Here is a 15,902-nt window from a genome sequence, read left to right as displayed (position 1 = left end):
CTTTTTAATCAAAGAATGATATAACTTGCTAACTAGTGTTTGGTTTTTGCAGGTTGTTATAAAGCTAAAATTGAAGTTTTTTATATAAAACTTACTCTTCCACTATATTGGGTAAGTTCTATTTTTTTATGTGTTTTCATATATCTCAATGCCTATTTATGTAATGATCGTAATTGGCATCCACACACTTGTCTTTGTAGCTTTCTGTTAAGATATCTGCTTGGTGTCCATACGAAATGGCAAATCAGGTACTAGTTTTATTGTTTTTTTCTTTCAAAATAATTTTAAATGAAATAAAACACTAACCTAATAGGTAGCATATAAAATAATATCGATGCAGAGCATCAAGGAAAACTTATAAATTTGCTAGGCTCCTAGTGATCCAATCATCATATTCTCATGTTCTTAATTAAAACCTACATTCCACAAGCATCATTAGTCAATCGATACAATATAGATTAGTTCCTTCAGTTAAATAAAATGGTTTTGACGAGACAGTCCTTGAAACAAACCTTTAAACAATGATACATCATTTGCTCTAGGGTTTTGTTAAACAATGATACAAATCATTGTAACATATTCCCTCAAGCTACCAAGAGGACACACAAGCTCTCATATTAGGTTGTTATTCTTGATCTTTACCTACATTTTCCCTAATACAACCTTTGAAAATGTACAAGAAAATGCACTTAAAATGCCAGCTCTTCAAAGTTCAAAATTATTTGCCAGGTTGTGTGTTGTAACATATTATGCACCTAAGAGTCATGCTCTCTTAAAAAAGAAGTTATACTTTAGTTAATAATTATGTTCTCTATTATATGGTCCATTCAGGGAAGTAGAAATTCAACATCATCTGAATATTCAGACGAACATGTAGCAAGACCTGTACCAGGGACAAATGAATGTTTCAATGAAAAGATATATTCTAGTTGTTAAAGGTGCCAAAATGAAAAGACATATTCTAAAATTTTGAATAGTAGGTTCCAGAAAACTCAACAATAAAATCATGATGGAATAGAAGACATTGAATACCATAGAGCAGATGATATAAGATGACCTCTGTTCTGTGTCCTTGTCTTCACATCCTCCATAGTTGTATTGTCAATTAGTTGTTTCGCTTCATCTCCCTTCATAGACCTTGTCTCAGGTTTGCACACATGATTCAAGTACCCACACCAGTGGGATTTCACCTGCTTTTATACCGAGGGATCTCATGCTGATCCATAGGCTATAGGTACAAACCGTATTGGATACTTATCAGAGTGTCAAAACTGGTCTCCTCGATGAAAAGTCCTAAATGAAAAAGGCCCAGCAGCAAAAGGAGGAGGAGGATAAATGTAGATGGGCCTTAAATCTCTACCAAAGCTGATGCTAAAATCTGCTAAAACTATGTGTGTGCCATTAAGTAGGCGTCTTTATAATTACTCAGGTATGTTACATGTATTTTTAGGCCATTCAACAGAAGAACAACAATCAGTGAATGAATAGCAATAAAAAAATTAGTGAATAAGGGATAGTAACCTAAATCAGAGGCTTGTAAACAATAGAGACATAGTCTGGATCAAACTCTCACTAATTTTCTTTTGACTTGTTTTAATCAACATCTAATAAACTGAATAACAAATCTTGTGGTATTTTCATGGGCTATGCATTATTGTCAATCGATTATTTATATATGTTTATTTATGAATTTATGTAGATGCATGTACCAATAATCTGTTTGTCAATTTCCATCATTATAGAAGGAAGAAGGCATAAGGCAACGAGGAACCCAGAAGATTTCCATCTAGATAGGGGCCTTGAATGTATGTCCATGCTGCCTTTCACTAGGGCCACAGTTCTATTCTAAAGCTTGAATAGGATAATTAAACCTTCCCTATGACTCTGTAATGAAGGTTACTAGATCTCAGAAGATGAACCATGGATAGGAAAAGCAGAGATAAGGACTCTGTAATGAAGGTTACTAGATCTAAGAAGATGAACCATTGATGGGAAAAGAAGAGATACAAACACGCCACTAGTTAGGAACCATGGGTGGATGTGAAATTTTACTTATCATCATCATCATCGTTATATCTTTTTCTATTCATGGGATCTGAAATTCTGGCATATCGGCTCGAAGCAAGAATGACAGTATTTACGGGCAAACCAACTTTGTTATTGTTATTAGCATACAGAGCATTGAGTTGGCCAAAGATTCTATAATTTTTTCTATCTTGTTGTCCATTTTTCCCTCTTTGGTTTGGTTCTGTTGTAGTATTTATGAAAGTTTTCAAAGTTTTCTGTATATATCTTGTGGGATCCCTGTGGTAGCCTAGCTTCTCTAGACTTCTGATCATCAAAAGAACATGATCTAACGCGAGTCAACAACATTCAAGCTTTTTTGATATCAAACCCAAAATGAAACTAAAGCCAAGTCTGAATTCTAAATAGCCCAAATCTTATTTTTTGATTCCAAAATATAGATTTAATGAGCACTATACGAAGGCATGATCTTAACTAAGACCATTTGTTTGTAGGCAAGGAGGAGATAAATATATTTAACAAAAGTCCAATCAATTTTCATAAGTAATACTGCTAAAACAAAGGCAAAATATGGATAGTCCATAAGGAATTATGAAAAAAGCTGTTAGAATGTCACCTATTTGCATGTATTATTGTTGCTACTTAAAACATCAAAGCTTGAAATCTCACCAACAAGACCATAAACAAAAACTGATGCTTTAGTAGCAACCTTATTCGTAGCAGAAATGACACACTGGGGAGGTGCTAACAGACCATCACTGTCCCAAAATCTTAAATCTGTGACCTCCTAGTGCCTGATGTGAATGAAAATTATTATTGCATGTAGTGCACTCATACATGGTTTTCTTATCATCAGAAGGAACCACATTTGCATCCATCATCTTACTTTTAGGCCTCTTGATGCATTTAGGAATAAAATTTCCAATATTTCACTCCTAAATCCACAAATAATTAAAGACAAAAGTCACTCTTTTAAAGAAATAAAATTTTCTTGTATATTGTCTTTACAAGACAATATTTTATTATCATTATTGTCATAAAGAGATAATAAAAGTTTCGTTGTATATTGTCTTAACGAGACAATATTTAAGTATCACTGTTGTCTTGAAGAGACAATAAAGCTTTCATTGTATTTTGTCTTTATGAGACAATTTTTAAAGACGATAATTAAAGACAAGGAATTAATGACAATATTTGAGACAATAGACAACTTTTTTTCCATCTTAAATCAAGACAATTAAATGAGCAGTTGTCTCAATAATTGTCTTTAATTGACCCTCTATGTAGTAGTGGGATGGAGCTTACAAGTATAAGCGAACTATTCCATTGAGGGTTCTAAATGTTATTGCACACGTGTATGTTCCATGGAGAAACCTGAGCACTAATAAAGTGGAGTAGCTGCGTTTGATATTAAAATTATGAAGTATATACACACGAAAATGCAAGTGGTGGGTGAAATCCAAAGTTCACAACTCCGCTGACATACTCCATTCCCATGCCAAGATAAAGGAACAATGCCATAATATACGAGGCGTTGGAATGTGAATGTAAAATATTTGATTTAAATTCCTATGCAAAGGTGGGGGCAGGGATGTTGCACCCAAAGAAATTGACATAATATGCTCATATGATAGTTAGTCACCTCCTCTTTCCAACCCGCCCATTTTGAGAACTTCAAAGTATATCAGCAAGTACTGTAATAGTTAGACATAATGTCTTCGAAGGAAATGGTAGATGTTTGCTACTTTGATGCATGTTGCACATGAAACATTAGGTATGCTACCAAATAACCATATGGTTCATGCCCATGTATAATGGCAGCCTCCAAGCGAATCACATGTGTAGCTCGTGTCGTATCTATTGCACGCTCATTAATATATTGGAGATGTTTATCTTAACATATACATTAAAGAATTTAAGGACATCAAATTAATAAATTATACCTAACAAACATGCTTGTGTAGTAAGGGATAATAGAAGAGACAATGGGTGTTAAATACTAATACAAATATATGTAAAATATGGAAGAGGTCAAACTAGGCAATATCTATACAACCCAGACCATTTAATAAATTTGTACAATGAAGGGATCAAGTGTGATTTAAGTGTGGGTTTTCAGACTTTGAGAGATTGTCTAAAGCTTCAAAATTAGAATTTAGAGGTTATTCAATGCAAGTCTTTGTAGATTCAAACAAAAACATTACAACTAACATCAGAACATTGTGAAATTAATAGTCATGTCGGGGACATCACAGTGGTATTGAGAAGGTGAAATATTTATACTCATGGATTTAATTTTCTTCCCTATTGTAGTTGTCCTAGTTGTTGGGAAAAAATGTTATTCAAAGATATAAAAATGGGATTTTTACATTGTGGGAGGAATAATAATCAATATTGCATTCCCATTGTTTGACAAATGCTTATCTGGAGACATTTTCTGATTTGTTGTGTATGGATCCTCATTGGAACAACTTGTATCAATAATGCACAGATAATCTCTAGAGATGTTCTTGCATGAAAAGAAGATTGGTACTTTACAAATGCTACTAAATATTGTGCAGAACTCAATCTTATGATTGTAGCTCCAAAGAAGTTTTAATCTCAAATTTGTTAGTCATTTGATGATCATGCTGGATAATGTGAGTTTCTTGAAGCAAATATCTTTGATGATTAAGATTATGTAGTATCTTGCTATTTTAAGGAGTTTGATAGTTCGTTAGAGGCAACCTTGGACAAAGAGAGGGAGCAAATAGAAGATATGCTTCAGTTAACATTTTGATGATTTTAGTTGTATTGATTCAAAGAGAGTAGACCATATTGAGATGGATTCTCCAGTGATCAGAAACTATAGCAGTTAAAGGACTATGATTCATGTGATAAAGTTTCATGTATGGAAGATGGAAGGCCTTATGCTATCAAGATACCTATTGAACTAGGGAAGCATGACACAACTTGCTTCCATGAGGTTAGAAGAATGATAACAGATTTAGAGGGAGTCTGACACTTCATCGGAGACAACTTTGTACTAAGAGGTTAGAAAAGTTGATATCAATCTCAGAGGGAGTTTTGGCACTTCATTAGTAATCTTGACAAGGAGTTCAAAAGGTTAGTGTTTAATCATGAAGAAGAATTTCCAAGTGCAATCCTTTCTAATACATTTTTTTCTATGAGAGATGAGTTTGAGGTGAAAACCTTAGTCTTTGATACTTTTCATGGTGGACATCATGACAATATCTGTGGTGACTTCATGTGAACTTTTGATGTCATGCATGTATGGGCCTCTCCCTTGTGTACATCATGAGGAAGTGATGACTTCCAAATGATTATCACTTGTATTTAACAAAAGTTATTGAGAGGTGATGATCTTACAACAACTTAAATCATGATATACATTTTGTGTAAATGTTGAAATAGATCATGAAAAACTTTATCTTATAAGTAAACAACTAAGTGTTAGATGTCATTTAATTGACTATCTATAAGTTGTTTGTATAGATATATGTTAGGTACTTGTCGATATCTTGCCTTGATATTCTGATAGGCCATTACCACATTGAGTATTTGGTGAACATGATGAAGGGTGCTCCCCTTAATGCTTTAAACACATAACAAGAACAAAGAAGTAACAACAATTAGCGAGAATAAAATATGGGCTTCTTATTATTGCCGCAAATGCGGAATTACAAAATTCAGAATTACAACATGCTAACCCACATGTGTGCCTGCATTACAGTAATCTGCAAGGCAAAGTTGCAAACTATTACCTAGAGTTGTCTTAGAGAATATTCGGGCATTTCTTAAACACGCAATTTTATGCCACCCGGGAAGGTTCTAGACACTCAAACTTAATACCTAGGGCTGACAGACCCTAACAATACATACAGTTAGCCAAATACATTTTTGACATTTATTTTTAGAAGTTTTGGTTGGCCCCACTTTGGAAGGTCATAACCAAGGTTGCACGGGGACGGGGGTATTGGTATGGGTATGGGTACGACTATTTTTCATAATAGGGAATGTGGGTACTTGGGTATGCCAAACTTTATTTTTAATTATACTTTTATATTTATAGAAAATCTGAAATTATGAGTCATGACAATGGTTTTTAAAAAAAAAGAATAGTGATAAAGTTTGCAAATGTAATGAGTTGTTTTCAGTTTCAGATTTGCTACATGTTTGTAATAATAATGTATGATAAATGTTTAGATGCATAACAAGAATAGTGATAAAGTTTGCAAATGTAATGTATTTTTTTCAGTTTTAGATTTGCTATATGTTTGTAATAATAATATATGATAAATGTTTACATGCATGATAGAGAAGATAAACTTCAAACATGATCAAGAAGATCATAAATCATATGACAATGACATATTGCAAATGATAAACTTCTGACTTGCATAGTGATAAAGTTTATTGTTAATCAATATTGTATCAAAGTTTCAAACTGATTAGGTATTTAATTAAGCTTGATAAACAACAAGCTAATATGCAAACAAAAAACATAAAAACAAAATCCGAAATCTAAATTAAAGTCCTTAGCTCGTACCTATGATGCTCTCCACCGAGTACCCAATACTTGGGATACATGTACCCGATACCAGGGGTGTGGGTACGAGTGCTGATGCAGGAGCATCCAGAGGTATAAGGGCAATCCTGTGTCACCCAAAAAAATATACTTAGACTTAGTTTCTGTTTCATGTGTTTTCATTTTTGGATACCCATTTGGGTCAAATAAAGGTTCCAGCTCTCACAGTTCCACTATCAGTGTGCTAGAAAATCCCGAAAAAATAGGAGCATGTAATTGGGCCATCATTTTGGTAAATTAGAAGATGTGAATTGGCCAGATGAATGTAATCAGGATTTAGAGCATTCCAGAAAAAGAATCAGGTCAATAGGCCCCACGGTTTGAAAGTTATTGTAGTTTTTCGGGTTTTGGAGACCTCCTAAGAATGCTTCAAAGTCAGGTTAGGGGCATTAAATGACCTCGAAAAGGGCCGAAAAATGGGGGACGAGCGAAGCTGGTCCATAGGGCTATAGAGTGCTTCAAGAGCTTTCCGGAAATGTAAACGGTTCGTCAATCGGAGCTACGATTCAAAAGTTATGCCTCCCGGAAGTTCGGTTACCGTTTCTGGATTCTTCTAGATTTGCGCCTACTTCCACCGCAACTTCCGGAACCTTCTATTTGGTCGGTGGATGCCTACTAGCACTTTCTAGAATGTACTCCTAGTCCTTAACCCTCTGGGGTCTATTTAAGGAGATTTCTGGCATTGTAAAAGGCAATTCGGAGTGGAGTTTGAGAGGAGGTTCTGAAAGGAGAAATTATCTCCACATTTATGCTATTGTAAGCCCTTAGGGCATGTTTTGAAGTTTATTTTCTCTGTACTGAATGTACTAGCGTATTTTTCAGTTAAAACAATTTCCCTTTTCTGTTGTGTCCATTCTGTTCTTGGGTTGTGTCTCCATCAAGTGGCATCAGAGCCAGGTTTTCCTGAGTGTGTAGATAGAGCGCCGACTGTGAGACAGTTTGCACCAGGACTGTGTGGTTGTGGGTTTGAGTTAAGAAGATGCCTCCATGAAGAGAGCGTGGCGGAAGGGCCAGAGCTATTAATCCTGAGGAGGTTAGAGCCCTCCAAAGGCAAGTACAAGCATTGCAAGAGGAGCTCCGTAGAGGAGCAACTGTGGCCGTTGGTGATGAAAGTGAAGATGACAACGAAGAAGATGAAATTGGACCAGAAGGGGAATTTGACGGGGAATTTCTGAATCATGCAGAGGAAAGGCTTTTTAGGGCCATTACTAAGTTTGGGAAAAGACCCACAATTGAAGTGGGTGTATTTTCAGGAAATTTGAAACCAGATGAGTTGATCGATTGGATCAATGAACTGGAAGAATACTTTGAGTATGAGGATATCAGGGACCTAGATAGGGTTAAGTTTGCAAAGGCCAAACTGAAAGGCCATGCCAAAATCTGGTGGAAAGAGGTTCAATTGGAAAGAAACAGAAGAGGAAAGGAGAAGATCACAAGATGGGATCGCATGGTGGACAAATTGAAGAAGCAGTTCATTCCTGTGGACTACGAGCTTGATTTGTTTAAGAAGATGCATGGGTTAAAGCAAGCAGGAAGATTAGTCCAAGAATATACTGAGGAATTTTACCAACTCTTGATTAGAGCGGGGCATGCAGAAGCAAATAAGGAGAAGGTTGCTCGTTATATCAGTGGGTTGCGACCTAGCATCCAGGAGGAATTAAGTCTGGTAAGAATGACCAGCGTTGAAGAGGCATACCAGTTTGCCCTACGAGTTGAAGAGAAGCTGAATAAAAGGTTTGAAGGAAGACAAAGAGGGCGTGATCAAGGAAGAAGGGGAAGCGGTAGATCATCTGGAGGCCGCAATGAAACCCAAAAGAAAAATGAAGATGTGGGTACTAGCAGGAACCAGAGGAATGAGGGTTTCAACCACTCCCATGATCAAGACTTTGGAAATCAGAGAGGAAGAGGTAGAGGACGTGGACAAGGAAGAGGAGGCTTCTGTGGTACCTGTTTCCATTGCAATGAAGAAGGTCATTGTGCCTTTGAATGCCCTCAACGACAAGGAAGGACAGATAGGAGAGCTAAGGGCCAAGCTAGGGTTGCTCATGTGGATGAGGATGTGCAATCATCACATTCAGAGGATACAGAAAGAGGAGAGACCTTGGTAAATGAAAGAGTCCTACTAAGTGGTGAGATTGAACCAGGACAACGGAGGAGTTTGTTTCGTACCAGATGCAAGTGTGAGGATAAATGTTGTGAGGTGATCATTGATGGTGGTAGCACTGATAACTTGGTATCAGAAGAGATGGTCTCTAAGCTGAAGCTCAAGAGGGAGAAACATCCCTAGCCCTATTGGATTGCTTGGGTAAAAGATGATCATAAGGTCCTGGTAAGTGAACAATGTTTAGTGAAATTCAAAATTGGGAGTTACCATGATGAAGTTCTCTGTGATGTTATTTCGATGGATGTTTGCCATCTATTGTTGGGTAGACCATGGTTGTTTGATAGACATGCAGTACATGATGGACATGCAAACACATACTCTCTGACAAAGGATGGAGTTCGCCACAAATTGAAGCCCATGAAAAAGGAAGGTGAAAAGGTATGTAGCAGTGTTAGGATTTGTCTTGTTAATGGAAGGAAGTTTTTAGATGGCATGAAACATCAGCATATGTGTTATGCTTTGATTCCTAGGAAACATAAGGAAGGTAGTAGTGAAATACTACTTGAAGTTTCAGATTTACTAGGGGAGTTTGGAGATATTATCTCTGATAATGTTCCAGATGGATTGCCACCAGTAAGGCAAATCAGTCATCAGATAGATCTGATTCCAGGAGCTAGTTTGCCTAACAAGGCTGCTCACAGGATGACTCCTACTGAAACAGAGGAGCTAAATAGACAGGTTCAGGAGCTGTTGAGGAAGGGCTTGATTCGAGAGAGCCTGAGTCCATGTGCAGTACTTGCAGTACTCGCACCAAAGAAGGATGGAGAGTGGAGGATGTGTATAGATTCTTGAGCTATAAATAGGATAACCATCAAGTACCGATTTCCTTTGCCAAGGATGGATGATCTTATGGACTGCTTGAGTGGAGCTCAGTACTTCACAAAGATAGATCTCAAGAGTGGCTATCATCAAATACGGATTCGAGAAGGAGATGAGTGGAAAACAACCTTCAAGACCAAGGAGGGTCTTTATGAGTGGTTAGTCATGCCTTTTGGATTGACGAACGCCCCAAGCACCTTCATGCGGCTCATGAATGAGGTACTTAAGAAGTTCTTGGGAAAATTTGTTATTGTCTATTTGGATGATATTTTAATTTTCAGCAAGATTTTGGAAGAACATTTACTGCACATTCGTAGTGTCCTTGAAAGGCTAAGGGAAGAGAAACTATTAATTAATCTGGAGAAGTGTATCTTTGCAAAAAAGGAGTTAGTCTATTTGGGGTTTGTTATATCACCTGAAGGTCTCAAAATGGATCCAGAGAAGGTAAAAGCCATCTTGGAATGGCCTACTCCAAGGTCTGCTACTGAGATAAGATCATTTCATGGTCTGGTTAGTTTTTACAGGAAGTTTATTAAGAATTTCAGTGGCATATGTGCACCCCTAACTGATACAATAAGAGGGGATAGAAAAGAGTTCAAATGGATTGTAGCAGCTGCGAGAAGTTTTGAATTGTTGAAGAAGAAGGTGACAGAACAGCTTGTGTTGGCACTTCCAGATTTTAGAAAGGTTTTCCAGGTGGATTGTGATGCCAGTGGCAGCACTATTGGGGCTGTATTAAGCCGAGAAGGTAAGCCGATTGCATATTTTAGTGAAAAATTGAATGATGCAAAGAAGAAGTATTCTGTTTATGATCAAGAGTTCTATGCAATAGTTCAGGCCTTAAAGAAATGGAGGCATTATTTATTGCCAAAGGAATTTGTTTTGTATACTGATCATCAGGCATTACAGTACCTAAATAGCCAAGGTAAATTGAATCAGAGGCATATGAAGTGGGTAGAGTTCTTGCAGAGCTATACATTTGTATTGAAGCATAGAAGTGGAAAATCTAACAGGGTTGCAGATGCACTAAGTAGGAGACAGTTGTTGCTTACAGTAATGCAGGTTGAAGTAGTTGGGTTTGATGAACTCAAGAATTTGTACCCTGAGGATCCTGATTTTGCTGAAGCATGGAAAGCTTGTAAAGAACCTGTTGCTGTAGATAGAACCAAGTAATTAGACTATTTGATTCAGGATGGCATGTTGTTCAAGGGTAGTCAATTGTGCATACTATTTGATTCAGGATGGCATGTTGTTCAAGGGTAGTCAATTGTGCATTCCAAGGAGTTCCATGAGGGAAAATCTGATTAAGGAGAAACATAGTGGAGGGATGGCAGGACATTTTGGTCGAGATAAGACCATTGCCATTCTTAGAGAACATTATTTTTGGCCTCAAATTTCACAGGATGTGAAGAAGTTTGTATAGAGTTGCCAGGTTTGTCAAGTTGCCAAGGGGTTTAGTCACAATACTGGCCTATATCAGCTATTGCCTGTTCCATCAAGGCCATGGGAGGACATAAGTATGGATTTTGTTCTTGGATTGCCAAGGACACAAAGGGGTAATGACTCAGTATTCGTGGTGGTTGATAGGTTCTCCAAAATGGCACATTTCATTCTATGCCACAAAACTCATGATGCTGTCCATATTGCAGACTTGTTTTTCAAAGAGGTGGTAAGACTACATGGTCTTCCAAGAAGCATAGTTTCTGACAGAGATACTAAATTTGTGGGGTATTTCTGGAGGACATTGTGGAAAAAGTTAAGAACCGACTTTGAAATTCAGTTCCACGCATCACCCACAAACTGACGGCCAAACAGAAGTGGTAAATAGAAGTCTGGGCAATTTGCTGAGATGTTTAGTTGGGGATAAGCCCAAGGGATGGGATTTGATTCTACCACAAGCAGAGTTTGCTTACAATAACTCTATAAATAGGAGTACTGGAAAATCACCATTCCAAGTTGTATATGGGAATAGCCCAAGGACTACACCAGAATTGAGGAAGATAGAGCAAGGGGAGAGGACAAGTGCTGAAGCGGAAGAATTTGCTAAACATATCAAGCGTCTACATGAGGAGATTCAAGCACACATTACCAAGATGAATCAAGAGTATAAAGCTAGGGCTGATCAAAGGAGAAGACATAAGGAATTCCAAGTAGGGGATTTAGTCATGGTGCACTTACGAAAAGAAAGATTTCCAGCCGGTACTTACAAGCAGCTGAAAATGAAGAAATTTGGCCCCTGCAAAATTTTGAAGAAACATGACTCAGGAAATGCATATGAAGTGGAGCTGCCAGATGGTATTCACATTTCTCCCATTTTCAACATTGCAGATTTGACAGAGTATCATGATGATGGTGCAGATGAGGAGCTGGTGTTAGAGCCATGTCCAATTCCTGCTTCTAAGAAGGAGGAGATAGAAGACATTCTAGATCATCGTGTGGGTAGGAGTACCAGAAATAGGCAGTATGAAGAGTATTTGGTGAAGTGGAAAGGACGGCCAATCGAGGACTCAACTTGGATTTCAGCAGCTGAGGTTTCCCATTTGGGATTTCCTCTACCATTCATAAAGTAACAGGGTCACTTTTCAATCTACCCTGGGTGTCTGATGCAGGAGCATCCAGAGGTATAAGGGTAATCCTGTGTCACCCAAAAAAATATACTTAGACTTAGTTTCTGTTTCATGTGTTTTCATTTTTTGGATACCCATTTGGGTCAAATAAAAGTTCCAACTCTCACAGTTCCACTATCAGTGTGCTAGAAAATCCCGAAAAAAATAGGAGCATGTAATTGGGCCATCATTTTGGTAAACTAGAAGGTGTGAATTGGCTAGATGAATGTAATCAGGATTTAGAGCATTCCAGAAAAAGAATCAGGTCAATAGGCCCCACGGTTTGAAAGTTATTGCAGTTTTTCGGGTTTTGGAGACCTTAGAATGCTTCAAAGTTAGGTTAGGGGCATTAAATGACCTCGAAAAGGGCCGGAAAATGGGGGACAAGCAAAGCTTGTCTATAGGGCTATAGAGCGCTTCTAGAGCTTTTCGGAAATGTAAACGGTTCGTCAATCGGAGCTACGGTTCAAAAGTTATGCCTCCCGAAAGTTCGGTTACTGTTTCTGGATTCTTCTAGATTTGCGCCAACTTCTACCGCAGCTTTCGGAACCTTCTATTTGGTCGGTGGATGCCTACTAGCACTTTCTAGAATGTACTCCTAGTCCTTAACCCTCCGGGGTCTATTTAAGGAGATTTCTGGCATTGTAAAAGGCAGTTCGGAGTGGAGTTTGAGAGGAGGTTCTGAAAGGAGAAATTATCTCCACATTTATGCTATTGTAAGCCCTTAGGGCATGTTTTGAAGTTTATTTTCTTTGTACTAAATGTACTAGCTTATTTTTCAGTTAAAACAATTTCCCTTTTCTGTTGTGTCCATTCTGTTCTTGGGTTGTGTCTCCATCAAGTACCCATGCAACCTTGGTCATAACTCTTGAACCGTTGTTTTGATTTGCTATTATAACCACTTTTTAGAATACTTAGCTTTTGATCTACAGGCTTGGATTGGCGCAAGTGCCCATCCACTAAGTTTTTGGGCCTCATCCGGGCACATTTAGGCCTTCAATGGCGAGCTTGAAGTTTTTATACCAAAATTGCACATAAGAAATCCGCAATAAATCCACGAATACGCATGATATGGCATTGAGCCTCAACTGGTAGGCTGATATATCCAAGGTGAGCATCCACCTCTAAAATTAGGACATGCCGAGCTCATCTGACTGACTTATTAAGTAGCAAGCCTCCACAGACAACAACTCTGCATTAAGATAACCCATATTCAAACAATTGAAATGAAATATTTTTGGTTGATGCAAAATTGCTCTTACACCTAGGATGCTCCTGCATCATAACATCATTTAGTTGATGTTCCGATAAGCCATTACTCAGAATACTTGGTATATATCGTTTGATTGATGTTCTGATAGGCCAATGCTCATGTTACCTAATATGATATCAAAGGTGTATTTGGTGAATGTCATGTGTTGACATTTTGATAGGCTAATACCGATATGATATTATATAATGGAAGTCTTCTGATCAAAGATTTCCTTAATGTATGATTTCTATATATTACCAATGGTGTTCTATTTACATGTGTTTATCCTTTTACTCTAAGAGGGATTGTTATCGTATAGCTTAGTCAGATAATTATAATAATATTGATGTAATATCTATTTCTATTATTATATTTTAATATTATTATTGTACAGTGAAATAAATGAGATATATATGTATATATATAATTGACTTATATATATATATAATAAATATCAAATGTGCATTTAATACTATAAATTTGAGGCCAGTCAAGTTATGCGTTTGACTAGTGTTGATGGCTGATGAATCAAATGGTCAAGCAATTATTTTTTTTCACTTATGCGTGACTTAGGGTCACGGCTAATAGGTCATGACTCTTCTAAGAGTCATGCATGACCTATCATGCGTGACTCTATCATATATTAACCTCCGCTCCTTGATTGTTTGGACATCGAACACATCATTGTAACAATCTTCTAGCTTCAAACTCAAGGGTTTTGAGTGCAGTCATCTTCAGTTCTAAACAAGTAAATTCATTAGAATTTACTTCTCATTTATATACCAGCTAAAGGAGCTTACCGGTTTAAGCTTCTAGCCAAAGGGGACACGCATCGCAAAGGATGATGAACTTGCTAGAAGCATTCTTAGGTTGTTGTCAATGATCTTGTTACCAACTTCGGTACATGCATCACGTATTTAATGGTTCTACTTTGCAAAAAACAAAAGATAGCTCAAAAAGCACATCTTAAGACACACAGGACACTTTGTTCATTCCAACCTTGAAGCCTTAAGATTTTCTACCTATGATTGAAGACACTTGTGATTAGCATGTATTGTTCTTTCCAACTTGATAGCGTATCGTCAACATAAGAAATTGAGTCAACATAATAAATCATGCATGAAAGTCTTGAAAGGGATGGGAATAAGAGCGATTTTCTTTAAAGCATTCAAGACTTTGTGATTTCTTTTTAAGCCCCTAATCAAAATGTGTGGATTTGCAATGTTCTTTGATCCTTAAGCATTCGAGATTTGATGAGATTGTTTTTAGACCCAAAGTGAAGTGTGATTCCATAGCATTGTTCTTTGATCCTTATTGCATTCCAGAGTGTGTTTGATTTCTATGCATTCATTCCAACAAAAAGATTGTAAATTACTTAAGCATTCAAGATAGAGTTTGCAAATGTTCAATTTTAGCACCCAAATCGAAATGTGATGATTTTGATCAATGTTTTACCTCTTTGCATTCAAGATTTTGTTTGTTGGATTTTTAAGCCCAAATTGAAAGTGTGATTAAATCAAGACATGATCAAGCAAACAAGATAATTCCAAAGAAAATGACTTTCAATGACAATTTGCAAGTATTAATTAGCAAAATACAACTTCTTAGGTTCCATCACTTGCACAAAGATGAAATCCACAATCAGATTCTTAAGATTTTGCAGTTTTGTAAATGTGCTAAAATGATGCTCAAGTCCTCTGGTATAGAAAAAAATGGAAAGTTGCAATTCAACAAATGTGCTATACAAAACTGCATATGCCCTATAGAAATAGTTAAATGTGCTAAAAGAATAGGCAAATGCATTATAGGAATATGCATGTGCACTATAGGATTAGGCAAATGCGCTACATAACCTAACAAATATGTTATAGAACCTAGTAAATGTGCTAGAGAATCTACTAGATGCGTTAAAATGTGATCAAATGCACAGAAAGTTAATGGATGTGTTATAGAAAATGGAATATGCGCTAAAACGACCTAGAAAAAGTTCGCTTGGGTTGACAAGAGGTTTTTGAGTACATCTTCAGGTATTCCAAGCGTGGTTTTTTCCTAACCTACACAATCAACACAACCACCTTGCAATTCTCTCAAACAACAACAAACATCAGATTGTTAGCAGGTAAAAGCAAAATAGATTGAAACAAATGAATGGATGACTCATTTGTGGGCTCTCACTAGGCGTGCCAAAATGTGTGCTATGAAAACTAGTGTGGAAAGAATATTAAGCAATTGAAAAAATTCACAAACTAACCACATACCAACATATAAATTAGACAATAAAAGCAAATAAGAGGGCCACAAACCAAAAGAGAGCATTCTAGCTTATATCAATGAGTAGGATGGAGATGTATGCTCAAGTGTGGCCTCAAGCTTCAATGGATGAGAGATGGATGAAGGATTCGACAATGGAGGAATGAATGGATATTGCCATTATAATGGTATTTTGAT

General features: G+C 37.0%; 1 protein-coding gene across 4 annotated transcripts in view; it reads left to right on the top strand.

Annotated features, from left to right (window-relative positions):
* Positions 1-15,902, top strand: part of LOC149572386 (chromatin-remodeling complex subunit) — a 115,183-nt gene that overhangs the window by 12,256 nt on the left and 87,025 nt on the right. For 2 of the 4 annotated variants that reach the window (XM_089813568.1, XM_089813569.1), the window contains exons 2-3: positions 53-111; positions 201-248. In XM_089813568.1, coding sequence (XP_089669694.1) covers positions 237-248 — 12 coding nt within the window. In that variant the 5' untranslated portion in view covers positions 53-111; positions 201-236. The remainder of the gene's footprint in view (positions 1-52; positions 112-200; positions 249-15,902) is intronic. The other 2 variants (XM_089813570.1, XM_089813571.1) reach the window with 1 other exon arrangement.

The sequence above is a fragment of the Cupressus sempervirens genome, chromosome 2 (assembly GCF_028749045.1).
Source record: "Cupressus sempervirens isolate cs-2001-9-10 chromosome 2, ASM2874904v1, whole genome shotgun sequence".
Taxonomy (NCBI): Eukaryota; Viridiplantae; Streptophyta; class Pinopsida; order Cupressales; family Cupressaceae; genus Cupressus; species Cupressus sempervirens.
This window is presented reverse-complemented; position numbering and strand designations above follow the sequence as displayed.